The sequence below is a fragment of the Aplidium turbinatum genome, chromosome 6, assembly GCF_918807975.1.
Source record: "Aplidium turbinatum chromosome 6, kaAplTurb1.1, whole genome shotgun sequence".
In the NCBI taxonomy this organism is placed as follows: domain Eukaryota; kingdom Metazoa; phylum Chordata; class Ascidiacea; order Aplousobranchia; family Polyclinidae; genus Aplidium; species Aplidium turbinatum.
This window is the reverse complement of record NC_137477.1, coordinates 11689877-11717832: the sequence shown is the minus strand read 5'-3', so window position 1 is coordinate 11717832 and position 27956 is coordinate 11689877. Positions and strand designations below refer to the sequence as shown.

The window sequence follows — 27956 nt, the reverse complement described above, 5'->3', positions numbered from 1 at the left end:
GGAAGTATCAACTTGGGAGGGTGCATGAGGTAGTTCCACAAATTAGGAAAGGGAAGCCTGTGGTTCGTAGAGCCAAAGTTGCCGTCTGCAACTATGATGAGAGTACGGGGAAAGTGAAAGTAGACTATGTGTTGAGGGATATTTCGTGCCTCGCCCCCGTAAAGAACACCTAAGTGTTAGGGTTTGAGCCTGGTTTTGTCTGCGGTGGCCGACCCTTGTCTGAGCCCGGAACAGTCGGTTATTAGCGCAACCATTGTATATAGCGTCATTTAGCGTGTACCTATGGTACCAATTTCATGTATCGTCGTGTTTATTCTTATTGCTGTTCATTCTTTGCATGCCCTTTGTATTTGCGTATTAACTTAAACGTGAGTGATTCAAACAATTTGTGTATCATGTGTTTTTATTCATTGGCTCACAATTGTCGTCATTTCTTTTTAGTTATGCCATGTCAGACTGTCATAACTAGGGGCCGCTATGTTCCCGACAATTTTCACCAAATCAAACGTCATATAAAAACCGTTCAAGTCTACTGAATATTACGTCATGGAAATTCCTAAAGCATGTGCCAAAATTGCACCATCGTTCATAAGACCTGTTTGGACCTGTTTGGGCCTGTTTAAACAGGAAATATTACATCAGCTTAAACACCTGTTGGAATGACTTCATAATTGTCTTTCATTTATTGCGTCACAGTTACTTTCTACGTGAATTTGAGATATTGATATCTATTCTGGTCATTCGTAAAATGATTGTTTGAAAGTTGGCCGCACATTTAACTGTTGGCTTAGTGCTTGCTAGCTGGACAAAAGTTCCGTCTTTTATCCAAGTAATCTGTTGTGTAGTGACAGTTTAAGTGGTGTACGCGTTGCACCCCCTCGTTTTTGGTAGCCGTGGGCTAATTTTTACAGAAATACACTGTTTGAAAAGAAGTTCAAGTGTGTGTTTCTTCGGTCATTATATGCAGACGAAAGGATCCGGGAACTTTAAGTTACAATTTTCCCACGAAGAAATTATGGTTTACCGCTGTGACCAGATAAAAAGGGAACAACTAGAATAATAACAGTGGAAAAATAAACATACCGTACACGGCCAGCAAAGTTTTTACTTTGCATTACTTCAACGCCTAACGACGTCGAAACTGTGTAAAGAAGGCAGTGGATCAATCGATCAACGATATTGATAGCGAGTAACATAACATAGCTATAAACATAGCGAGATCAAACAACAATCGTTCAACTCTCGCCGCTGGCAGGTAAGCGGCACGGTCAAGTACAACTTCTCATTTAGCGGATGTAGCAATTGATTGGTGATTACCAGGGCTGTGGAAACGGGCGAAAAATCTCCGACTCCTCGGTTTACAATTGGCCGATTCCGACCTCAGTGTGGCCAGATTTTTTTGAGGGTTGGCACGTTTTATAAAAACTTTTGTTCCATTTCATTTTTTAAAATTTAATTTCACTTAAATCGCGATCGAAAATGAAACGGCGGCTTTCACAAAACTGACAAGAACAAACACTTCTCATGTCTGGTAAAGTTTCAGGGCGCAACACGAAGAACCACAAACAATCTTTAGAAAACATATTGCAAACAATTTTTATTGTTATTGTTTCGTATCCAGCCGAAGTCGGGCTTTTTTAACGACTCCAGACACGCTAAAAATCCCTCCGATTCACCAGCCCTGGTGATTAAACTTCAACACAAACTTCACGTGACCAATGGCCGGGCCCGCATCAGTGAAGTCCCTACAAGTTTGTTGATCTCATGGGAGCCGAAAACAAAAGCAATAACATTTAAAATACTGAAACTAAGAACACTGACTAAAATCTATATACAACACTTTTGAAGATCAAAAATTATCAAAAAAATTCTAAGGTACTACGAAAGGGCACTGATAAAAGTATTGCACATAGTCATATTATTTCTGAAAATGAAGCATTTTCTGCACGTGTATAATATCTGCGTGCACACAGGAAGCGCGAATTTAGGAGTTGGTCTTCTGAGAAATGCACAGTTTAACACTAAAGTTGAAGTTACTTAGTAATGGTTGTGTGCACTAAGCCAATACAGGTAGTTGTTAATGTCAACACATCAATTTATGCCGTGAAGTCTGTTTAGGCAGCGAGTATCGTAGCACGTAATACATAGCTTAAACAAAAAAACATGCGTCAATTTTGTAAACTTAGCAATGCAATACGAATAGAAATGCAATAATTCGTGATGCTTTTTAAATGTTTGGAAGCGTTTGTTGTTCAGTAGAAACGGCAACGAAAGTGGATTATGTTCATTGTTCAATGATTGTAAATACCACAAGTACAATAGCTGATATTCGAGCAATGCAACTGCCTTGAAATGAAGTATCGCAACTGAGACAAACCGCAGCTAATAAAAGCTTCCATTTTTGTATCTATTCAATGTAACCGATACAAGGATAAATCTGAATCGTAAGCCGCAATATGTTCCAGTTGCGTTACTCTATTCGAAGGCGATAACATTTTTAAGATCGTACGAGACACACGTAGAACAGAAGGCACTTCAAACTGATCAGGGAGGTCAAGTCTCAATCAAAACTTCCCGTCAAGTGGAGTTTCCTACATACAAACACACAACGAGAAGATAAAACGATTGTAAAGAAATCCAATTAAAAATATCGACGTCTTAAAAAAAGATGAAACTTTTACAGAAATATTTAAGGGCACTATTCAATATTCATACAACGAGGTATTAACAGAAGTTCTTAGTCCTGTGTTTTTTGAACAAGCACAAGAGTCTCTCCTTGCCTACTAGTCTTAGCAAAGAACTCTTTCTATGGGATTTATTCAACGTTGATTTAACGCATGAAGACGTTAAATCAACGCATAGATGGAGTGACTTGTCAGCTGGGTTCTACTAAACTAACTTAAATTGATCCGATCTTTGTTGGCAGGCATGCAAAAAAATTGAAGCTGTTGTTTTCATGATGACTAGTTGAAAGGAGCATCACATAGAGCTCCGAAAAATAATATTACATGTTCTTCGAGACGTTTGCTACAACTTTTTACAAAATTTGACACCTTGAAGTGTAAAACCTTCTAGAAACCTTTTCTACTAGAATTCACATTGATTTACAAAAAAAAAAAATCGTTAGAAAATTTTTTCTACCAGAATTCATAATGATCTTAAGCAAAACCAAAAATTATTCAATGACGAACAGTTGTGTCTAAGAAAGCCAATTTCCTTATTGTCCTTCCGTCACAATAGTGCGCATTAACATATAAAAATGACGTGAGAAATTTCATGAAAAAAATAAACCCAAATGTCTTTCAATCTGGGAGTATGGAAGTATCTGCTGCAAAACGACAGGTATGATTGATCGACCGGTAATGAAAAACCATGAATGCACGTATTGGTTTGATGAAATGGAACCATATGATTGATGGGCACCAATGCAAACGCGTTATAGTGGTTGAATAAATTATTCTCATAAATTTTAGGTAAACTAAATTTTCACTTTAATGATTTATATTGCAAACCTAACATCTGCCGAGTGGCTGTAATTCAGTTTACAATTCCAGGCTAGATTTAAACCAAACTAGTGAAGCTTTTACTTCGGTTATGAACGGTAAACTAAAAATTTAATCAACTTTTCAGCCACGAACCAACTATCCGCAACAACCCATTCTTTTTAATTCAAGGTGAAGAGGCGTCATGCCACCTGCCCGTTTTGTTCTCAACGTTAATCAAGAAGATTTAGGGATTAATTCTTCAGTAGGTGTTTATAATCAAAATTTACAGAAACCAAAGCTAACGGGATTTTGTCCTGTTTTTATCCAATAGTTGGCATATGTTCATAATGAGCAAAGATAGGTCTTTTCAAACAGCTCAATACTTTTCTTCATCTCCGTTCCTTTGAGGTCCATGGAGACGACGTGATAGCTGATTTCCAGTGACTTGGCCTGACCAAGACAGCGCGTCTTGTGGACTTCCTTCGTTGTTTGTAAGTTAGTTTGAAATCAAGCAGCTCTACAAATCACATGATGAATCAATTAAGTTGAAAGACTAACATGCAAATTGTCGGAAACCTTATGGGTGTAAGGCTGAACAGGACAATTTACTTTCTACTAACAATGAATGTATTTTTGCGTAATTTGCAATGATAAATTTATGGATGATACTATACAATGTCGTAGTAATAGTAAGCACAATCAATCACTGCTCCTATCTATTATGACATGAATCCAGTTCTTAAATAATCTCAATCAAATATTGATGTAGAAAACATAACAAAAAAATAAAGTTTTTTACAAAATAAAAGGGTGGATTTATTGCGCACATTTCATTGCCACAGTTTACTACAACTCCGCAATTATTATCAATCCTAGTATCAAACATGAAAGTAATAAGACGTAACATCGGAACATGATTGAATATCGCCATGCAGAGGTGGATTGGGAAAGTAATGAGATTCAACACAATGACTCATTGTCTTCAACTCTAAAGGCCATGTTGTGCCAGAAAATGAGCAAAAAGCAACTAGAGTAAAAACAATACTAAATTTGTCAAAATGTTCTGGAAGAAAAGCATATACAAGATGTGGTCTCAGCCAGTTCATTAGCCCTTTTTCATACTAATTTAAGATCTACAGAAGTATAAAAAATATAAAAAAGATTAATGGGAAAGTTGGTAATGCATCAAGTTAGCTGGCCACCTGAGGCGAAGGGTTGAGAAACAATGAAGGAAATTGTAAAATAAAAATGATCAACCTCATGCAGAGAAAGTTATGAAAACAAAAAAGAAGCCATCGTTGATGAAATGAACCATGCGTCGGTGTATACGGTAAGAACGGAAGGAAAACTAAACAAATCCAATCAATGGCTTGTGCCGGAGAGCAAAAGTTGTCATTTTGACATGATTCCAACGGCTGGTGACGTTGAAATGATGTAAAATGGAAACTTTTGCTGGTTGAGACCGGTAGTTGATTCAAGCATTTTACAATTTTGCATCAAAATTGCCAGTCTTCCCAAATCAGGATGATCCACTACATGAAAACATGAATACAAAGATAGTCACCAGAACCACCAAAGAAACTTAGAAGAAAAGTATCTTTCTTTTTCGTTCAGGTTTCGTGCCACACACTTCAATGGAACAGGAAACAAAATTAAAGGGAGGTCAATCATTGTTACAGTATAAGGATTTATTTAAGACATCAAACAGCTTATAAATCAGGTAATTTAAAGCGTTATTCAGTCATAATTTTGTTGAATTTTCGGCTGAAATCAGTCGGATCTTCGTCAAATCTTCACAATTACGGGCCAGCCAAGGATACGTAATCCCTGGAATTTAACAGCTCCAAATCTGAACCAAGCGTAGCGAGAAAAAAGTTCACTGCTCAGATGCGTAAGCTTGATTTGCGTGCAAGAGCACGTTGGATTTGGCTAAAGTGTTAAATTAGGAAGTGAAAAGATTAAGCAAAAATGTTGGCACAAAATGCTGAAAACGTATGCACGATTTTGTAACGTTTGCGATTGCAGTGCCATTCCAAGCGTGTAAAAGATGCCATTTTCTTTTAGAAACAATGAAACATTAGAAACACTGTGAAATTACTAAATTTGATGTTATTTTGCAGCATTTTAACGTCTTTTTGAGTAGTATAAACAACAGACTTGGATAATAATTTAATAGGTAACAACGGTACAAAACCAGAGATTCACCACAAGCACGAAACGTGCTTACAACTTATTTTTGGGTACCTGCACTATCTTGGGAGTCCAAAGACTTCATCATCACTGCTTTTATTTCGCTAATCCATGACTTTTGTTCATCCTTGTCTTCACAGCACATCAAGTAATCTCTGTGTAGACAAAGTGGTTAAATTTATTTGCAAATTCGTGTCATCACAAACACAACTCAGCACCAATCTTCTCCTCCAAACAACGTGTATAAAGTTGTGTTGAATGTGGCCTAAAGTTAAGGATAGTGGCTAGTTGTCCATAAAATGCTATACACACTAACACAGTGTTAATTGCTTATGATTCCATTTGGTACTGAGAAAGATAATGGTTAACTATTCAAGAACAAGTCCATTTCGATTTGGTGTTTGGTCAGACAAAGGCCTCGAGCTTCAGTTCGCCGTTACTACTGTGTCTTACGCGTATATTGCAGAAAACTCTCTGCTACTTGACTGGTGAGCCACACTGCCGAATCTGAAGTGCGCCATCTAATGCTAGTCTAATCTATCGCCATCTAACGGTGAAGCAAAAATGCACTGAAAACAACACCTATAATAACAACAACCTATAATAACCTATAATAATAACAACAACACCTATAATAAACAACACCCTGAAAACAACACCTATAATACGAAACGTGTAAAAACATGATTTTCATCAAGTATTTGTGCAGCTTAAATTGGCTTTACTGCAACCTAAGTTTCATCATGTATTAGAACACTGATTCATTCATAGCTTGTCACGCCAGTGTCGGAGCCAGGTAAGAGCATTGTTTGTGATGTTTTTGAGGTCGTTGTCATCACATGAAGGGCTAAGGGGGCAGTTGGTGAGGATGTGCTTCATCGTCTGGTTGTCTAGGCCGCAATCACACGTTGGGTCAGGAGTCATCTTCCATCGGAAAAGATTGCTTTTATTTCTCCCGACTCCGCAGCGGGCTCTGTTTAGGCAGCACCACTCTCTTCTCTCAAGGGTGGGAGTTTGTTGTAGACTTTCGGAAGGACTTGGGATGGCAGGATGTTGTGTCCTATCGGACTCAGAGGTCCACATTTCTAGTCGTGCAGCTGTCGCGCTTGTGTGTTCCAATGGGCCGACTTTGATGAAGCTTTTGCGTGACTTGAGTCTTGCTGGAATAAGTTTGTGTTCATAAAGAGGGTGGCGTTGGTCGGATATTTGTTTTACTCTTTCCTTTTTTGTAGCGACTTCTCTTCGGATATGAGGTGGAGCTATAGTTGCTAAGTTATAGAGGTCGGAGATTGGTGTTGGACGGAGTGTGCCAGTTATGATTCTACATGCTTGGTTTAATTCGGAGTCAATTACTTTGGCGTGGCTTGACCTAGCCCATACTGGAGCGCAGTATTCAGCGGTCGAATAACAGAGAGCCAGTGCTGTTTGCTTCAGTGTGTGCTCATCTGCTCCCCAGTTTGAGTATCCCAGCTTTTGCAAAAGGTTATTGCGAGCAGATAATTTTTTCTTAAGCTTCAGTAGTAGGGTGTACCAAAAAAACCTTACTTTCACTGATCTTGCTGTTGGCTAGCAAAAAGTTATGTTTGGGGTCAAAACTAATGCTAATATAAAAAAAATTTAATTTCATTGTTGTTTGACGCCTATTTTCTTTGAGTTTCCATGGAAACAACCCAAATTTTTAAAAAATGGCGTAACTTGAAAACCACTATAGTTAGAAAGCTCTAACAAACACCAAAAGTTCCAGAACACCAATATTCCTATGAGTGTTTAATACATTTTATGAGTCCAGGTAATGTAGTTTTTTAGATATTTCCTAAAACAGCGTTTTTGTAAAAAAAATCTAGTTAATTTACTCTAAAAATTATTTTATACAAATTTTTGCTATAGCTGGCTGAAGTGGCAATGTAACAATCACACAATAGTCTGGCAGTGTAAACAAAAAATTAAAGTACTTGACTAAACCTTAAATTACCAGTATACATACAGTATATATAATCAGTTAACATGCAGTAAGCAATACTATTTTACTTCCTTTGACAATGCTCAAGACAAAACGTGTACCAGTGGTCCGGTACCTGTGTAGCCGTAATGCGATATGCAATGTTTTACGCATCATATCAATGGAAATCAATGTTGCTTGATTTGTAGTTTTTACAAGTACAGTTTCCGGTTCATTCCTGTTTTAGTAACTCTTTCTGATGATGTAGCAACTGTGGCTAGTTTTTCTCTCAATCCTTTGATAATCTTTAAAATATTTTGTTTTGCTGTAGAATTTCGGGTGAGTTTGTCATAAAATTCAGTAAGAAGACCCAATGCTCGTTCAGATGCATCATTGACAACTGGGATTGCTTTGATTATATTTTTTACCTTTAAGAACAGTAGATTTTGTGCCAAAACTTGGGAATAGCTGTTAAAAAACTTGTATCTAATTTGAGCAAATTGAACTAAGTCCATGAGTCTTATTTCTATAAGATTGTGGAGTTGAGTTTGTTGTTGAAGAACTGGCATTTGCTGGATTCTGGTTTTTGAAAGTTTACTTGATTTAAATGCTCCATCATACTTTAAAAGTTCTCTAGCCATTCTCTGTTTTTGAGTGAAGGAAGCATGATCGCTTAATAGTGCAAAAATAACTAGGTGCTCAGAAAGGTACCACAAATGTTTATAAAACTTCGTCAAATATGCTGAAAGTTATTTCAATAAAAAGTGGAGGTATAGTTGCAGAATATTTTTGCATCTCTTTCATATCATTGCTCAACTGGCAATGTAGTTTTAAATTATTAATTGGAGAATCAAAAGAATTGGATGCAGTAAACCAGGGCTCTATAAGTCTATATGATATAGGCTAATACTAGAAAAACTGCCAGAGATGAGATTTCATTCAATGTTGCTTCAGATACCAGATTTAACTTCAGCAATTGTGATTTAAATAAAGATATTTTCAATGAATATATTATTCTACTTACCCAACAAGCATGGTGTGATGCTCCTGAACGAACTCAACTCCACAACCTTATAGGAAAAGACTCATGCACTTAGTTCAATTTGCTCAAATTAGATACAAGTCTTTTAACAGCTAATCCCAAGTTTTGGCACAAAAATCTACTGATACTTAAAGGTAAAAAATATAATCAAAGCAATCCCAGTTGTCAATGATGCATTTGAACGAGCATTGGGTCTTCTTACTGAATTTTATGACAAACTCACCCGAAATTCTACAGCAAAACAAAACATTTTAAAGATTATCAAAGGATTGAGAGAAAAACAAGCCACAGTTGCTACATCATCAGAAAGAGTTACTAAAACAGGAATGAACCGGAAACTGTACTTGTAAAAACTACAAATCAAGCAACATTGATTTCCATTGATATGATGCGTAAAACATTGCATATCGCATTACGGCTACACAGGTACCGGACCACTGGTACACGTTTTGTCTTGAGCATTGTCAAAGGAAGTAAAATAGTATTGCTTACTGCATTTAACTGATTATATATACTGTATGTATACTAGTAATTTAAGGTTTTAGTCAAGTACTTTATTTTTTTGTTTACACTGCCAGACTATTGTGTGATTGTTACATTGCCACTTCAGCCAGCTATAGCAAAAATTTGTATAAAATAATTTTTAGAGTAAATTAACTAGATTTTTTACAAAAACGCTGTTTTAGGAAATATCTAAAAAACTACATTACCCAGACTCATAAAATGTATTAAACACTCATAGGTATATTGGTGTTCTGGAACTTTTGGTGTTTATTAGAGCTTTCTAACTATAGTGGTTTTCAAGTTACGCCATTTTTTAAAAATTTGGGTTGTTTCCATGGAAACTCAAAGAAAATAGGCGTCAAACAACAATGAAATTAAAATTTTTTTATATTAGCATTAGTTTTGACCCCAAACATAACTTTTTGCCAGCCAACAGCAAGATCAGTGAAAGTAAGGTTTTTTTCGTACACCCTATTCAGTAGGTGTGTCTTATAAGATAGGGTCCTGTCCAGTGTTATGCCAAGGTATACAGGAAAGGGGGTATATTGTAAAGCAGTGTTTTCCCAATTGATGATAAGTTTTGGCTAGTCTTATGATTGTTCAAGTGAAAGCATGTTACTTGGGTTTTGGAAGGGTTTGCATTTAGGCTCCAGTACTTGTAATATGTGGAATACTCGGAGAGTGCTCCTGTTAAGGTCTTTTCTATCACCGAGAAGTTTTTTGATTGGGTAGCTACGCAGAGGTCGTCGGCATAAATGAAACGAGTACGTTGGGGGGTTTTGGTTGATCATTGGTGTATATGTTAAATAAGATAGGTGCAAGGACAAAGCCTTGCGGCAGGCCATTACGTTGGGTTCTCCAGCGGCTTTTTCGACCATTCATCTCAACAAAAAATCGTCTATTTGTAAGAAGTGATTGAATAGCTTGGTTGTTTGTGGGGTTCTTGATGACTTGGTCCAGTTTAAGAAGCAAGGCCCTATGGTTGATGGTATCATAAGCGGCAGATAGGTCTACAAAGACGATTCCAGTGGCGAGTTTCTGTTCGAATCCATCCTCTATATATTGAGTTAGGTTTAGTACTTGACCGCAGCAAGAGCGCCCTGGTCGAAAACCTGCCTGGTCATGTGTAAGTTGGTCATCTACATGCGTTGAAATCCTATTTAGTATGAGGCGTTCGTATACTTTCATGAGAATGCATAAAAGTGATATTGGTCTATAGTTCTTTGGGAAGAGGAATCTTTTTGGGGTTTCAAAAGAGCTACTACCTTTGCTTTTCTTCAGATCTTTGGGATTGTTGCACCGGCCAGACAATTGTTGAAAAATTTTAAGAGCCAGGATTTAGCTTTCGTACCAAAATGGAGGATCTGTTCAGTAGTGATTCCATCTAGGCCTGTTGCTTTACCACTTTTCAGGTGTTTGAAGGCTACCTGAAGGTCTGTTGGTGTGAAAAATTGATCGTTGGTTTCCCTTTCTAGTAAAGTATCGTTTTTGTACCTGATGGGTTCGAACACTGATAAGCAATCCGTATAAGCGAAATCGTCCAATTCTTTGGAGAGAGCGTAAATTAAAGCATTGGTACAACCTGTGGCGTCACTCAGTTTTTACACGTTGATGCTAAAAAATATTCGATTTCAATCGAATGTATTTACTTAGTGACTAAGTAGTCACAATTGCTGCACCTCACAGTTCGTTAATGACTTAACAGTTTTGAATGATAAAATACATGCGATAGCACGTTCTCAGTTGGCAAAGACATCACCTTTCCGGAGTTGTGATTGTAAATCCAAATCCGTGCTCCTGCTGACCAGCTGGAAGACCGTCTCGGATGTGGAAACCATCAGAGCGATTCCCGATGTAGATCTCTCCTTTTGGATAAGCATCCTGAATGACAAACATGAAAGTAAATGTTGGGCTGAGTGATACCGCGCTTGACCTCGGATCAGCTGGGTGCTGGATCTGGTTCAAACCTCGCCCAAAGAACATTTTTTTAATGAAGTGAAACATATCGAGATTGATCAAACCAGCTCCGTGTGCAGTTTATAACGCAACTTCAATCAGCACGCAATGCATTATCGCATGGCATAAGATGTGATACGACCTATAACGAGCAACTTACGTTTAAAAATAAAACCAATCAGTCAAAAAACATGTCGTTTTAAATAGTGACCTTTACAAGCCCGTGCCTACAAGTGTAGCGTGATTGTGAAACTTTATCGATTTCACTGGAAAGGATTGGAAAATGATTAGACAGTACGAAACCAAATCATAACAGTTATTCATCGTTGTTTGACGATATGAAACCACATTCAAACCAAATCGTGCGACATGAATCTGACAACCATTGACAACAGGATGCCACGAGGATGGGAATAATGAGGAAGTAGGTCTACTGCAAAATGCACGAAACAAAGGAACTGAAAGTTACCTACCTTTATTTAGAACTACTCTACACTGTTCAAGAACTGATCAAGTGTTAGCAACTACTTCATGATTGTTTTACTAGCAACAGAGTTAACTATTTTTCATGAAGTCGTACCTACGCCAGTTTTGTCACGTAATATATGTCCAGTATTTTTATATTGGTGCAACAAACGTCAGTTTAAATGAAAGATAATGGCTAGATTATTGTCGAAAACGTTAGCGTTTACTGCTTAGTTTTGCATCACGATAAACGCCATGGTAAAGCTCTTTCAACATTGTATATAGCTACTCAACTAATCTTAACAAAGGTCCAGTTTGACAAGTTGAATATGTTTAGGGCCCGTGAATAGGTTATTCCACACGCAACTACGAAAGTTAAACTATCTGGGAATGACTATTGGGGAGTCTGGGAGTCGAAGCCCCCCAGCAACTAGGATAATCACAGTGAAAATTGCTTCCTCCTAGTAGAAATCTGTTTAAAAAAGCCCTGAAACGTGGCAATGAGATTATTCTTTCAAAAGCTCAAGGTCCACCATCAACACCAAGAAGGTCCGGATTGGGACCGCGGTCCGCCAGTTGAGTAGCCCTGGTATACAGTATATCGACGGTTGAATGTGCCAGCGTAGAACAGCTACACCAAACAAATTTGCTCGTTGGGGCAAAAACACCCGCAGCTGTAATTTTCCCATCGATCCGGACTCCACATCTTCGATCCCAACTCTTCATTTGGATGCAGGCGATTTTGAAGTAGTGATGGATCAATCAATTCTCAGAGAAGAGCTGGATATATTTCAAGTGATGCCCTTAACTGCTTAAGGGGGCAGTTCTACTTAGAAAAAAAAATGTTTCAAATTTTTTTTTTTATATTGATATATATTGGAAATTTATCGTAGATTCCGAATATGCAGTCAGTTTTTACCTATTTGCCCTCATTCGGCTTCAAACGGAAGGTTTTCTGAACGCACCTCAGTTTAAAATGTGGATAAAAATTTGTATTTTTGTGAGAATGTTAGTTGCAAGATGTTTTGTATTTCCCCTTACAAAATCTAATAATGAATAAGCTAAATAGCGCCGTGTGTAAACTCAGTATTTTGTTCATTATGTACACTTTAGTTGTTGTGAATGGACATAGAAGAAAAAAAGTCACATTTTTAAGTCAAAGGCATAAGTTTACCTAATTCTGTTTTTCAAATGCGATTCACCGGTACTCAAAATCATGTTTTTGTGCACTAAAAATGTTTCTTCTAGAAAACTACTTGTTAGAATTGGCTAAAATTTTTAACAGATGTACAGTAGGCCCTTACGGACATAATGATTGAGTTTTGTTTCAATATTCAGAGTAATAAATATTTTATTACAAAATCCTGAAGTCAAATTTACTCTCGATGCATAGCAATTATGAATTTTTTTATATTTAAAAAAATAAAAGAGTTAAAAGAAATCCACTCTATCAATTTATGGCTAGGATACCCTACTAGATAACCATGCAGTTTGAAGTCCCTACCTCTAGCCATTTTCGAGTTATTAGGGCTGCAATGGAGACAATCAGTTAATTTTATGTACAAATTCAAAATGGTATAAACCCTTTTCAGCAATATATGGTTTGTTGGGGTTTGTGGGTGAACTTTTGTGTGTAGATTGTTATTTATGACAAGTACGAAAAATGCGATTCTAAGTAGAACTGCCCCCTTAACATGGCTCAATAGTCAATACTAATATAGAAGTTGCTTCAAGAAGTGAAACCACTCACGTCACAGTTTGGTGTGAAACAGTCTCAGCCATCATTTTCACATCGTTCCGACGTCAGCAAACATTGAAGTTTATACGGCAAGTATGTTGGGAGGTAGGAGGGTATGTGAAGCTAGTGTTATGTTTATTGTGAGCAAGAGAGAGATGAAAACATGCTTCAGACATGACATAACTGCATACGTCACGATTCTTGGAGGCACCAGCACAGACAAACATGTTTGCAACACTCCAATTAGATTAAGAAAATCATGTACTTTCAGAAGTTATTTTTTTACATTCGTTAAACCTCTTCTGACGGTAAATAAACGTCAACAAAAACTTACCAAAGGATTGACGAAATATAGAAGTCTTCGATTATCCAAGGCAAACCACCGTTTTCTGTATGGTTCTGTGTGCTGCAAAAAGATGAGATATTTTTGCATAAATGTTACGTACAAAAGTGACTACACACTAGAAATAATGAGTTGCTTACACTTACATAAACGAAGTCAACGACTATAGCATACAACATGGCAATTGACCATCTCGGGGTGAAATAAATTAAAAACTTTGAAGAAGGAAAATCGATCCCATCCCCTGGCTGACAGTTAATAACTCCATGCACTATACTTAGTGCACTATCGCGATGAGAAGATTTTTTATTGAGAAATGTCACGCGGAAGTACAAACAGTAGCTACCTTCTGGCAAGCTATTGCTACTGGGAAGAAGCGTAAGATTTTCTGTGGTTGATTGCTTATTGGTAAGTAATACATGCACAGAAGTCGGCTGCACAAGGACAAGCAGTTAACAAAACAATGTATAAAACGCCCATTCAAATCAAGACTGAATATGTTGGTGATGACGAAATGATGAGTCACAAGCGTCATGAGTCATCAAATCTCACTGTGAATCAACATTAAGATGTCCCAAGCCGTGAACCAATGCAATGATGAGCGGCGGAAAACACTCATTTGTTGCATCAGCCCAGCCATAAAATCGTTGAAACAATGTAAAAATACATGTTTTGCTGGCTAGAAAATAATTGGTAGCCAGGATGATGCTGTGTGTATGCAGATGCTGTCCAATGGCTATTGAATTGATTTTCCAAGCACTTATCACAAAATTGAACAAATTCAAATCTTACACGTTGAATAATGATTAACTATGTTTTCCGACGTCATAATGATGAAAATCATCTTTAAGAACTTTCAAATCACGTTTATCGCTTTCCTCCCACGTGCTGGTTGCATTTCGATTTTGTGTAGTGGTGACTGATTTGAAACATTGTTACTAGTTTCTTGGAAAGTTGTTACAAGCCAGTCCTCGGTTTAACAGTGCTGTTGCGTCATGCCAGTCAGAAAACCAATGTTTTACGTCGGCAAACGTTGAAACAACCTAATTTGCTCACTAAACTCAGACTGTGCGAACTGAAAGTTTGCATGGCCAACAGGATTATTTACTTTTCTAGGTTCTAGCAAGCGAGTTGCAACGTTTGCATGGTGAGTGATTATTAAACAAATTTCTGCTTTCACTTTTCATTCATTAAATGAACGTTGCAACTATTGCCGGGAAAGTATGCACATCTTTTAATAGATTTTGTATCGTGACTATTGCAATCACAAGTGGTTATTACTTGCTTTTAGTCTTCGAGGGAAAACTCTAAGGAATTATCTTTCATTATCTATATGGGGGAAAAACACTCTCTTTGTCGTGATTTGATTGTTCTCAAGGAAGAAAAACTTGTTCAGAAAGTTATCACAATACAAAATAAGGTAGCCAAGTTTTTACAGCTAATCATGATTACGTAGGCGGGCAGGCGGCCGATAGTTGAGTAAGTAAGGTATTATAAGACGCTGATGCAGCATAATGACACATTCGTTCTCACGCAATGTATGGGGTAAAATATAGGTTAACTTATTACCCATAGATGTCCGAGCTACGTCGGTCAACTATGAATTCTATTTCGCTTTTTATCACATCATTTCACCTTTCGTCATCAACCTATCCAAGACTAAAAAGGTAGCGCCAGCTACATCAAGCCATATTCCAGACAAGCAAATAAACAGGACAAAGTCGCCAAACCTTACAGTTTAAAACGTGACTGGGGGTTTGGGTAGAATGATATGTGTCTACAACCAGCTACAACTCGCACAGCTACAAAGCTCAAAAACAAATAATGTAAATGCAATGGAAATGTTGTGGTTTAAATATGAATGGTGAAAATTTGTGATACCGATGTGGTAAGACAAAAAAAGAAGACCAAACTCATACTCGGGTAGATGCTCGCATCGGCAACCGGCATGTATTGCTCCAGAGAATACTAACGCAACCACGAATAATTAATTTTAGCATGTCTGATAGAAAATAAAAAAAATGTATTCTGCAATCAAGATAACCATTTAGGAAGCGATATAATTGTAACCTTGTTTTGTGAACTTTTGACTTATCGTTGAAACTGGAGATTGGAGCAAACACTGCTTGAAATCTGGCGGGTACAAAAGAATTGTGCTATTAAAGATTTATAATATCGTTCAAAAATACTTTTGTAAAGTAATATTACAGGATGATTGAAGCCTAAAATTGTAAATAAATCCTATTCGACATACGAATTAATGACCTAGTGCCTCAATCTAAATGCACCAAGGTGGTGAAATCTTCCCTTCTAAAATCGATGTGAAAAGGGGCGAATTTCGTGATCTGGATAGTCTAGTTCAAGAATCATGATAAGAAAGGATACGTATAATACAAAATGTGATTAAAAGTTAGTACACAAGCACACCTTGCCGCATACATAAATGTTTGAAAGTACCCGTGTCTCTGTCTATTGCACAAAATTTCTAATACACTAAAATACAGTACATAATGAAAATGTTCTGCTAGACTGCACTATAGTAAGATTGTCTTGGAACAACAAAACCAACCTTAGGGCCAGTCTTCGACATCCAGCCTTGCTTCTTGGAATGATTGTTTAGTTTTCCTATAATCTGCGAAATTGACATTGTTAAAATGTGATTTCATAAAAAAAAGTTTTAAATGGTGTGCATGCGAAGTGTAAAAATGAAAATCGTCGCAGTGGAAGTCCCAGACAGCAAAGTCCGTCATTTTTACATTGATTCAACGTCTGCGGAGGTTAAATCAATGTAAAAATGTCGAATTTAGCTGTCTGGCGTTATACATATGATTACAAAGGGATTTTGCAAACAGAGCAGTAACAAAAAAATTCACACCAGCGGGAGTCTGTTCCAAAGCATTATCCACGTTGACGTAATTTCGACGTCACAAAAGTTTTTTTATCATAAAAGAAAAAACTTTTTACCGAGAAACTAAACAAGACATAAAAAACAGGGAAAAGCTTGCAGACAACTCATTGTATACCGTTGTAAGTCACGTTTGACATAAGGGGACGGCTTATGGTTACTATGTATATATCGCGCTATTCCAAGGAAGAACAGCGCAACCAGTCACATCGAAGTGATAGAGAAACGTAAAACAAGTTTTAAAAGTACTGTATCATGAAAATAACTGTTGGTCGTGACAAGATGTTGTTCATCCGGAGCTTTCGTCATAGATATTTCACACTTTACCACAAACTGTACATATGCTACTATAAGAAAAGTTAGCGCTGGTTTAACACCAATAAAACATACTTAAAGTTTATTAGAAATGTCAAGTTCTGTCAGTGTATTTTTAATATCCAATTATCCATCCGTGTGATGACAGTAGTTAAGCAGTACTTAACATTACACATAAAAATGAAGCAATTCAATGATTCACAATCGATTTTAAAAACTATTTGAGTATCAACATCACCATTCACCAGACGTTGAAGCGATATAAAAAGGGCAACATTTACAAGCAAAGTGAAACATCTCACTCTGTCCTAACTCAGAGAGCAAATCATTCGTTTTTTACATTGATTAAACGTCAATACACATAAAACGTAAGCTAGCTAAAATGTGATAATAGTTTTGACATGGTAGAGTGCTACACATGATTTTTGCACGGACATGTGGTCTAATTTGAACTAAAGCTACACAAATTAAAATCTTACTTCTTCATCTGTGATGTTAGCATGTGTCTTGCGTATTAAGTTGACTGCAGCAGCACGTAGAGTCAAGTACCAATCCACTGCATCCTGAAGTTAGACAAGTACAATTGACGTTGATTTACAACTTTTTTAAGTAAAAAAACGGGAGTCTAGCGACGATGTAACGTTGTAAAAAAAGGCAAATTTTGCCGGTTGGAGTTCACTTTCAAGGTTTTTGGATTGCTTACCCTGGCCTCATCTGCGTACAGATATATCTGTCTGGTTAGGTTGTCGGTTGTAAAGGAGAGCTGCAAACCATGCGGATGGCAGATTTTTTCAGGCGCCAGAGCAACGGTTAAGGTGGAAAGGCTGATTGTTTGCTTTGGTTCTTTGGCCTGTCAGACAAGAAAAAAAGTGATCATAGTTACTGAAGTACAATTTTGAACTTGGAATGGTAAAAAAATATGCCTTTAAAATATGATTGTTTTAATGTAGAGAATAGAAAAAAATTGCCAATAATAAAACAAAACGATTTTTATTTCATAAACTTATTATTGCATTTATAATTTTAACGTCTGCAAAACAGGGAGACCTTTAGCAGAAAGCTCACTTTGTTGTACCACAAACATCCAAAACTGAAAACTCTTAATCTTATTTTGTTTGTCTGTGATAAAACAGCCAATTTTCTAAAAACCTGCAGTTTGAAAGCAGAAAAATGCAACTAAAAGTGATCACGGCACTGTCAATTGTCAAAAACGCAGGCTGATACCCTGCATGCAAGCACTCTACTTCTGCAACCAAAACGTACTTTCTTTCACCGGCCTGAAGTCGTAACTCTGGTCAGATGTATGCCTATTGCCTATGATGCTACCAGTCTATCAAATCATCGAAATCACACGAGAAATACGATGACTTTAGCTATATTTTGTTGCAACCTTTTAAAAGGTATCGAAATTTGTACAACACAAAAAAGCTGCAAAGTATTTTTTAATTTTTTTTGGTAAAAGCAAATAATTTAAAATAAATTTTCCACAAAGTCATTTCCTAGTTGGTCAGTCGCGTAATTATCAAAAAAAACAAAAAAAAAACAATTTGTATGTTTTTGACAAATTACGTATTTTCTTATCCTTACGTCGGGCTTCACATAATATTTGAGTGTTCCTTCTTGAACATTTAAAACAAATCTCCTTCTTTTAAATTGTTTGTCGTCTTTTCCTCGCTTCCATAAATATCCTTCTTTACGCCCTGCCATGTAATGCTCAGCGCCTCCAGGTGTGGAAAATTCTCTTCGTTCATATTTTGAGTGAATGAAATGTTCTTTAAAAACACTGCAAAAGAGCATTGTAAAAAAAAAGTTAATGACAATGTCATGCACTCATGCAACTCAACCTAATATTCTAGTAGAGTGTATTTCCAAGCAATCTACAATCCTTATATAAAAATATCTTAATGCTAACACAAGAATAAAAATAGTTCATAACTGGCACACAATTGACTTTCTATGATTAGCTCTATTTTGTGTGTTTTCAAAATTTCAGTTAGATACTTCCAAAGTTCACAAAACTCAATAACTTTTTTTTCATGTTTCTTCAAACAACCTTCATTGCTTTGCTTGTCACAAATTGAGTGCAGTATGCTTTGCACATGCCAAAACAAATGCTTGTGCACATAGAACTTGAAGATGTTTCATCGATATATAATTTATCATCAAGTAAAACCAAGCCGTTGACCACACACACAATATCATTTGCCAGGGCACAAGCTAAATTAACATTCATGGCCACATTAAATGTGTAACAGTGAAGGATACCACAAGCCATGGAGAGAAACTGTTTCATGTGATGCCAAAAGTGATATAATAATGTTCATCTATTTACCCAACACATCTTTTAACTGCGCAATTAAGGTTTGGAATATTTACTCACTACGGGTCTGTTGCATGAGGTTTCTGATAGAAGAGAGGCATATAACATTCAAGTTCAGAATTGACATCTTTGTTGCCTTTTTCGCACATCAACTAAAATGAGCAAGAAGTATTATGTAAAGGCATAAAGTCTTCAATTGGGTGCTAAAATTGGGAATTATTTGTTAGTCTTTAACTGGCACCTTTTTGTAGAAGATATTTTATTGATCAGTGAGACAGTGACACAAGAAATCACGCTTTAATCCGGTACATACAATGTAGATTGTAGAAACTATGCATACTTGCATAGACTATAACCAACATGCTTTAACAAGGTACCGTAACATACATAGTTATATCATTAATTAAAACTTATCGACAATGATAAAAATAATGAAGACATAATTTCCGAACTACTTAAAATCTATAATACCTTAGTAAATAATTTGCATATTTTTTTTTTGCAACAAAACAACATCATAATTTTAATGGGATTGCCCTGACAGGTAATCAGTTTATAAAATAGGCTATTATAGTAAGCCAATAAAAATTTAGAAGACAATTCCCCTTTAGCTCTGAAATCTAAGTTGCTAGATGTAAATACAGTAGCCTAGACGTTAAGAAAAATGTAATGCATAAGAATAGCGTCTATTCAAGCAAAGTACTCCCATAAGAAAGCGGGCACCTGGCAGACAATGACAAACTCATCTGAAACAATTTAACAACAAGACAAAAACAATCATCCATGCAACATATATATTATATAATAGGAATATTTGGTCTAGTTATTTATCTGAGGCCGTTGATGCCTGGTTCAGGCAAGGCAATTGAAGGAGAAGAATCCCATATAAAAAAATAGGGAAAAGTGAAAACGTACAACTACAAGAAATGGAGTTCACCTTGATCCAAAACTGCATAAAATTGAATATATATGTTTGGAAAATAAAATTATTTCAATCAAATATCAACACCATCTAATACAATCAGTTATAATCACCGAAGGTAATGGTGACATGTGACAAAACTACACCCAGACATAAACCAAAACCTAAAATTGATGATAAAGAAAAAAAGTAATTACTGTAGACTAAGAGCAACAATAGTATAATCTCACCTGAACTGCATCATCATTCCACTGGTCCAATCGACATGACTTTACTCTACTTATATGAGTCCCAAGCATTCTATGAATTCCAGAACAGTTGACACAGACGAAGACACCTATGTTGCTAGATGCCCATTCTGGATCTGCATAAAAGTAATAGCCCAGTAATAAAGCTACTACAGGTATTGTTTTTGTTGTTTTTTATGGTATAAGTAAGGTGGGCTATCAACCACTTTTGTAATAATTAAATTTTATCCAACCATTAGAGTACGGTAATTTCTTTCTCACTTCTTAAACTTTACTGATCATTTAGGAAGCATACCACATACGAAACACAGTTTTATCACTTGTCACATTTTATTGATCACAAAATTGATAAGAAACACTGAAACAATATATATAGCGAAAAATTAACAACAAAGCATATAAAACAATAGTGCCATTAAACAGCAAAACAAAATATTATTTTCAACAACTGTAAAAGGTTACCAACGGTTTAATAAAAAACTGTCATCAGTGTGATACATACTTTCGGCATTGCAATCAGCACACAACTTGTTCTTTGGAAGTTTTAATTGCTCTAGCAGAATTTGTTTGTTTCTTTCACCCATTTTTGAATGCTTTGTTATGATGAAATTAACATAGAAAACAGTTTAATTCTTCATTTTTGCACAAACATCCAAAATTTTAAATTTACTAGTAGTATACCTTGAATGAATGGTAAGATAGGTCAAGTCCTAAATTGATAATAAGCTAATTTATGCACCCTGTTGGTTTTATGTAAAAAAATACAGATAGTGCTATCATTCATTATTATATTATATATTGTGCAAAGTTCAACCATGTCTTTATTATTTGTGTTTTGTTGCGTCTACCTTTTTGATCTAGATCGCTGCTACGTTGGAATGTATCGCTTCAGCTGTGATAATCAAAAATATAAATCAGTATCATTAATTTGTACAGCCACCAAACTTTCACATTTACACTAAAAATGTAGTGCAAACGATCAGTCATTCTAACAAAGCCAGACTAGCGAAAAAGAATACTAAAACAAAATTTGACTGAGTGACTAGAGCAAACAGTTGCATGGTGATTGGTGAACAACTGAACATGGCATACAATATATAATGCTCGCATAGTCAGATCTTTTTGCTGATCTAAAACTCACACCCAGAGAAATTTGTTTACAACACAATTGAAAAATTATAAACAATCTTGATAAAGAAAATGTACCATACTATTGTATATATATCTTTAGTTTCCATTGCCACAAAATACAATACAATAGACTTGAATACGTAATGTAATTACATCACAGATAGCTAGAAGCAGTATAAAAACAATCAACAAGTGAGCTGCTCTCACTTTGAATCATCAACAGAAATGCTTCTGGGCAGTCAGGGCTGCGATTTTTTCTTTCTTGTCGAACGACCAAAAATTCTATGCTTGTTTGTCGAATAGTAATATGACGTCACAAGAGTCAGATTATAAGCGTTTGGCGCGAGTTACCGCACAAGTTGTGTGGTATCAGAGTCACTTACTTCAAGTTTTTAATCGCACGCTGGTTGAGTGATTCCATCTACGACGACAAAAACATTGCCGTCGCCAAATCAACACACCTTGGATTGCTGCGACAATTGCCGTATGCTTTAATGTTTAATGAAACGAAATTTTATGCGCTTCTTTATCGCGTGTCACACGACGGTAGCCCAGAGCATCACGCAAGCTATTTTATGCGCTGACAATGCTCTTGTGAACTGTAAAAAGTTTGCAACCTTATAAATACCGGCTTATTGTTACGCAAAAGTTATTCTTTCATCGAATGCTTATTGTTTACCGGTGGCGTTGCGAATATAAATCATCGTGAAAGATACAGTAAAAAAAGTGGAATTTACCTGCTATAGATTATCAAATAGAAGGAAAAGTTAATGTGGTATTTTGCAAAATTTGTAAAGAATTTTATGACGAAAACAAATCGGAATTAGAAAAGCTACGGGGTCAAGTTAAAAAAGTAGTATGTTACAAAATTAGATAAACGGTTCTTCGGCAGAAAAGAAAAATAATGCTTCTGATCATATGGCATTGCGCGTTCATGAACGGGCAGTTTTGCGTTTTCAAGTATTCCAGTGACGATGCGACAGCTTCATCCTCTCATACAGCGTCTTATGATTCCGATTCTGACAGCTAGTTTTTTGTCAAACAGACTCGTGTTTGCTCGCAGTAGGCTATCTCAATTGTGCCGAAATTATGTTAGTGTAAACGTAAATCGAGGCAATCATCTCGCAGTGAGATCTTAATTTGTTACCGGTACCTGGTTGAACAATTAACGTTATTTTATGATAATTCAAAGTCGGTAGATGTCGAATTAATGTAAAACAAACGTAAATTTCTTCTTGGGCATTGTTGGGCAGGCAGAAAAATTCGTTATTTTTGCATTGATTTTACGTCTGTAGACGTTGAATCAATGTACAATGATGATTTTTTTGCTGTCTGGGTACGCAATGTAACCCGCCAGGAAAATTAAATAGATTTGTGCTGACTCGAACGTTGAATCAACCCAAAATTAACTTACTTTTCCCCCTGAGTTATTTAACGTGATTTAACTTAACAGCGTGCGTATCGCTACTTTTGGTATTATTACATCACTACAAATCAAACAGTGCGGTCGTGACTCGTGATAGACTACTCTAGTATATTTTTCGCTTCTCGAATTAACGTCTGCAGACGTTGAATCAATGTAAAAACGACGGGTTTTGCCAGCTGGGTTGTGTGCTTTAGTGAATGCAAAATCGCCCATTACATCATCACAGAAACCCTTTTAGTGGATGGAAGTCAAGTTGCAACCATGTTTATCTGTCTACTATTCTTTATTCACATTGCAAAACATTTCTGCAATCTTGGAACAACAAGTGCATAAGTCAGACATAAATCCAAACTTGCAAACACGTTGACAATTAAAGTAGCCTACTTCGGTTATTTTATCTATAAAAGAAACCCGTTGTGTCGAATAGCACAAAACGTGTGGGGTGAAATGTTTGATGCCAGGCGTTGGAGCTTCGATCAAAGCATTCTCCCGCAGTGTTCAAAATGGCGGCGCTGACGCCTTGGGAGTTTCTCGTGTGAAGCGTCGCTTTTAGACCTTGCTTTGAAGTACCTGGCGCAAGAAAGTTTACGTAAGTCAGCACTCTTATGATTGCATCACGTGATGTCCTCCCCCGGATTGTTCCTCAACCTGACGACGTTCAGTCCTCTCTCAGTTTTTTTTTCCTTTTTTTTTCGTTTAGGCACGGCGTTTGTCGAATAGTGATGGCGCGTGTCGAGTGACCTCGTCACCGAAAAAGGCAAAAATCGCAGCCCTGTGGGCAGTATTGAACCGAAGTTCTGCAGACCTTAACATACCGTAGTGTACTACTGTATTAGGATACAGGTCCACCTCCAAAAAAAGACACTGAAGCTATGCTCAATCATATAAACATTAAACAATAAACATGCTATTAAATACTTTGATAAATGCCGAAGCATATTATATATAGCTAAATGTTCTGGAGCAATGTCAAATTGATTCGCTTTCGACCATTACACAGGCGCTCTCACCACTCGATCACACAGCTAAAGAGCAAAAAAATTTGAATTTATGTCGCAAGTACACAATCCTACCAATGCAAGGAGTCGAGCAGTTAATTTTAATCCTAAACACATAAGATAGCAATTTTTAAGAGGGCGATCAAGAATCATGGAATTAAATTCATGCCACTATGCCATGGCAAAATGGCCAAGATCAAGAGAACAATGGCTAAGGTGTGAGGCACCATAGAATGCATAAATGGATAGATATTTATTGGCTGTTGCTGCAAAAAAAGATGTGCGATAAATCAAAAACAATGTACAGTACAGTAAAACTGTTGAAAAGATTACAATTAAAAAAAAAAAAATGATAATAGTATCACAGCAAAGGGAGGTGGCAAAGTGATCATTCAAGGTCTTTAAGTCAAGCAGCCACCCCTAAACACATCAATGGTAATTATAATTGGCTAACTGAGACAGATAAATAACAGTGAAGCTGTCCAAGATAAGAAGAAATTAAATATTTAGATAGGCTAAAGTAGCCTATGTTAGCGTTATTGTTTAGTGGTTGTGTATCGATCATAATAGCTGGGTTGGTCAAGTTTAGAGTAGTGAGGCATGCAAAGAAGCTTACAACCTGGCAGAGCTAAAGCTGCAAAACAGTGGTGTATGCAGAGAGGGGGGGCACTGCTGTTTAAGGGCCCACTAATTTCAGTTTGTTTAATGATTTTTAGCAAAGTTATCAGAAGAAATGTTACAATTATAATCTATTTCTTGAATTTCTTTTTAAATACAACTTTTTGAATTATTATTACTTTGGCAACCTTTTTGGTGAAATTATAATTGTATCATACCAGTAGCCTATTTAAATTGCCAGAAAATTATTTCACTAGTCTGTACGGTAACTTTTGCAAAACTTTTTCAAAATTGAAACAAACTGCTATTGGTTGTTCAAGCTTATTTGAAAAAAAGTAGCCTACAGTACTGTAGTATGTCTGTATTTTATTCTATTTAATTACCGGTATATCCAGTGCCGGATTAAGGGGGGGCGGACTGGGCTGAAGCCCAGGGCCCCCACTTTTGGGGGCCCCCACTTCAAAGAAAAAAATCTACTAATTTTTTTAGTTGCACAACTGGAGATTACTGCTTAAATGTGTATCTCAAACAAGGAAGGGTGGCTCACCCATATGTGCTGCGGTGCTGCAGCACCCCTGCCAAACCCCAGTTATACAATTTTTCTTCGTTTTTTTAACAAAAAAACATATTTATTTGATACTTTCATATCCGAAAATGGTACGGATTACGGGTCAAAGTTATGATAATGCTGCCAATATGAGTGGCAAGTATAACGGTCTTCAAGCTCTTCTGCGCGAGAAATATAGTGTAGCTCATTATGTCCCTTGCACAGCACATTCACTTAATTTAATCGGTAGCCTAAATGTCCAGTAGAAACATGCCGTTCTGCCGCTGAGCTTTTTGAATTGTTGCAAAGCCTTTACTCATGGCTCGTCTCGTCTACTCATCGTTGGCAAGTCCATCTAAAAATCCTAGATGGTTTGCCTGTTTTGAAGACATTATCTGATACAAGATGGTCAGTTAGATATGAATAATGATGCAGTTCTTCTTCTATCGAGTCTTCTAAAGTTCGTTGATACACCACAGATTGACACATTCTTCCGCAACGGAGTTATACACTGACAGGTCCCACCTACTGCACCGGGTGGCAAGCCGAGGGCAAACAAGAAGGTGATCCGCTGTATAGGCGTAGCCAGGAAGGTGAAAGAGGCCATGCCCCTCCCCAAATTTTCAAAGTTTGGATTCTAAAGTTGAGCGCTTTGTTGAAAATATAATAAAGTTTGTAGAAATTTATATCGTTTTCCAAGACATCTGGCTATTAACACCCCCAAGGACTTGTTTTAGAGTTTAGACACACAGAAAGACACCAATAAATTTTACAAATCGTAAATCGCGCAAAATTTACGCGATTTACGTTTCTTTGAACTAATTTGTGGAAGCAATTTCAGAATGGCTTACTCTGTTTGGTTTTCGTGTTTTTGCAGTTTTTGCCCGTTCGTGTGTAAGAGCTATCTTTAATAAGTTAATAGCTGTTTATCTGCTAATAAATTTCATACAAATATTACCCTAAAAGTGTTTTCAGAAAGCGCTATAATCCATTATTTGAGTGTAATTTTTCAAAAATTTTCCGGGGGAGCATGCCCCCGGACCCCCCTAGAATACGCGTGCCTTCGGCACGCTCTAACCCCCCTACCACTTTTATTGCTTCAACCCACCAGGATACGCCACTGCACATCAAGTGGCGATGGCTTTAAATCAAACACTTTGTTGTTCTCTTCAAATCATCAAATATTTGGCCCTCCAAATTTTTTTTTTGGCTAGCCACTGGTCCGCTGTTTGGGGCTCGGTGCCACAGATACATGCAACTGGGCCCGTGTCGTAGCCCCACTCCACCATTAATTTTTAGCGAAAAATGTCACTTGATAAGGGCCCCCACTTTCATCTCAGCCCAGGGCCCCATAAACCCTTAATCCGGCCCTGGGTATATCTCAATTTTTATTTACTTCTTTTCTGAATCTGCACGGTTACACTGAGCTGGTTTCCTACAATTTTTACCTTTCTGAGTCTTTTCCACGAAATCCTACGTACGCCACTTACTGCAATGTTCACTTCTTCACTCGGTCTGCTAAGTCAAACATGTTCTTTTTCACCAATCCACACCAACTTCAATCAAATAAATAAGGCAGTGGCTATTTGACCGGCTCCGGTCTTTAAATCTGAAACACTATTTGACCGGTCATGACGTCACTACATAAGCACTTTTTTCTTTTTCTCTTTCAAAGCAAAAGACGATAAGCGCCTTAAGTTTTAAATTCACCACCAACTTATCCAGCTTTTTGTACAAATTGCTTGCGGTTGTAATGTTTAGGCCAAAGTGTTAGTTTTTGTAGTGTAGGCCTAACTGAATATCTGAGAATGAACATTCATGACGAATTAAATATTTAGACAACTATTATAATTGTATCATACCAGTCTAACACTTATTTCATTATTCCATTAACCATTATTCCATGTCTAACACTGGATTTTGGTCCTGCAACGTTAAAATTAAGATTGTTCATGACTTCTAAACATTAAATGGATGTATGATCACGACATGGGCGAAGCACAATTTGACAGATTTTTATTTTTGATTTGTTTTGGAAATGCTCTCAGAGCGCACCAAATTGGAAGTGTTTTTCAAAAATTTCTGGGGGAGGCCCCCCAGACCCCCCGCTGGAAATGTTGCCTTCGGCAACACACCTTCGGGCTTCGCCCGACGGTTACGCCCTTCGTGCCTACTAGCCTACCTTGCTGTAGCACAGGGGTCACCAACCTTTTTTGCATGCGGGCCACTTTGGCACTAAGGAGAGCTGTGGCGGGCCGCACTAATAAAATGTTAGGTAAGTTGACTTTTATGCTAGAAAAGAACGCATTTCGCACCCAGTATCCAGCGTTACATGTTGTTCATATTTATGTTAGAATACCGCAGCAATAAAATTAATCGAACAACGCTACTGCCAGGCCAAGCTCCTTTTACAACACTTTTGACTTTTTTAACAATGCCTAATAAACGAGGCCATTTGTTTTGTGCACTTATAGCGAGGCGAGCGGTTTCATCAGAATATACATCGCCAAGCAAGAGTGGTGTTGTTACTTCGCTTCGCAAAAGATATCTTGCAATTAACAGTTTCAGTAAACAAGGAAATGTTTGACACATCGCAATACAGGCAACAATAGTGACCTGCAAACGTATCAGCGAAAAATAGGCTGCAATAACAGGGAAAAAGAAACCAGGTACCATGAAACAAACGCTTGTGGAAATCACCGAAAAATCGTAATTCTATCGTAATTCATGAACAGTCTTCCCTCTAAAAAAGCAATGAGTTGGTTTTTCATTCTTTTTGTGAGAGTCTATAAAACCGTCTTTCTTTGATTACTAGACAACTGTCACTTGCGGTGCTTATCAGCGTGGCAAGAATTTGTTGATTA

The 27956-nt window shown here is 37.0% G+C and overlaps 1 protein-coding gene across 3 annotated transcripts; it reads right to left on the bottom strand.

The window, feature by feature from the left end:
• Positions 1-496: 496 nt before the first annotated feature.
• On the bottom strand, positions 497-21042 carry LOC145771688 (arf-GAP with dual PH domain-containing protein 1-like). 3 transcript variants are annotated; one of them, XM_082583422.1, is made up of 12 exons: positions 20875-21042; positions 20355-20488; positions 19263-19354; positions 18470-18665; positions 17586-17732; positions 17362-17445; positions 16232-16294; positions 13654-13725; positions 10920-11041; positions 5730-5830; positions 5050-5114; positions 3946-4002 (listed from the first exon to the last, which is right to left on the bottom strand). In XM_082583422.1, the coding sequence occupies exons 1-11, from the start codon at positions 20954-20956 to the stop codon at positions 5068-5070; spliced, it is 1140 nt and encodes a 379-aa protein (XP_082439548.1). In that variant the 5' UTR covers positions 20957-21042; the 3' UTR covers positions 3946-4002; positions 5050-5067. The 3 variants fall into 3 exon arrangements, with proteins under 3 accessions (XP_082439547.1, XP_082439549.1, XP_082439548.1); XM_082583421.1 differs by lacking the exon at positions 5050-5114 and having other exon boundaries at positions 497-4002; XM_082583423.1 differs by lacking the exons at positions 3946-4002; positions 5050-5114 and adding an exon at positions 502-2591.
• Positions 21043-27956: the final 6914 nt, after the last annotated feature.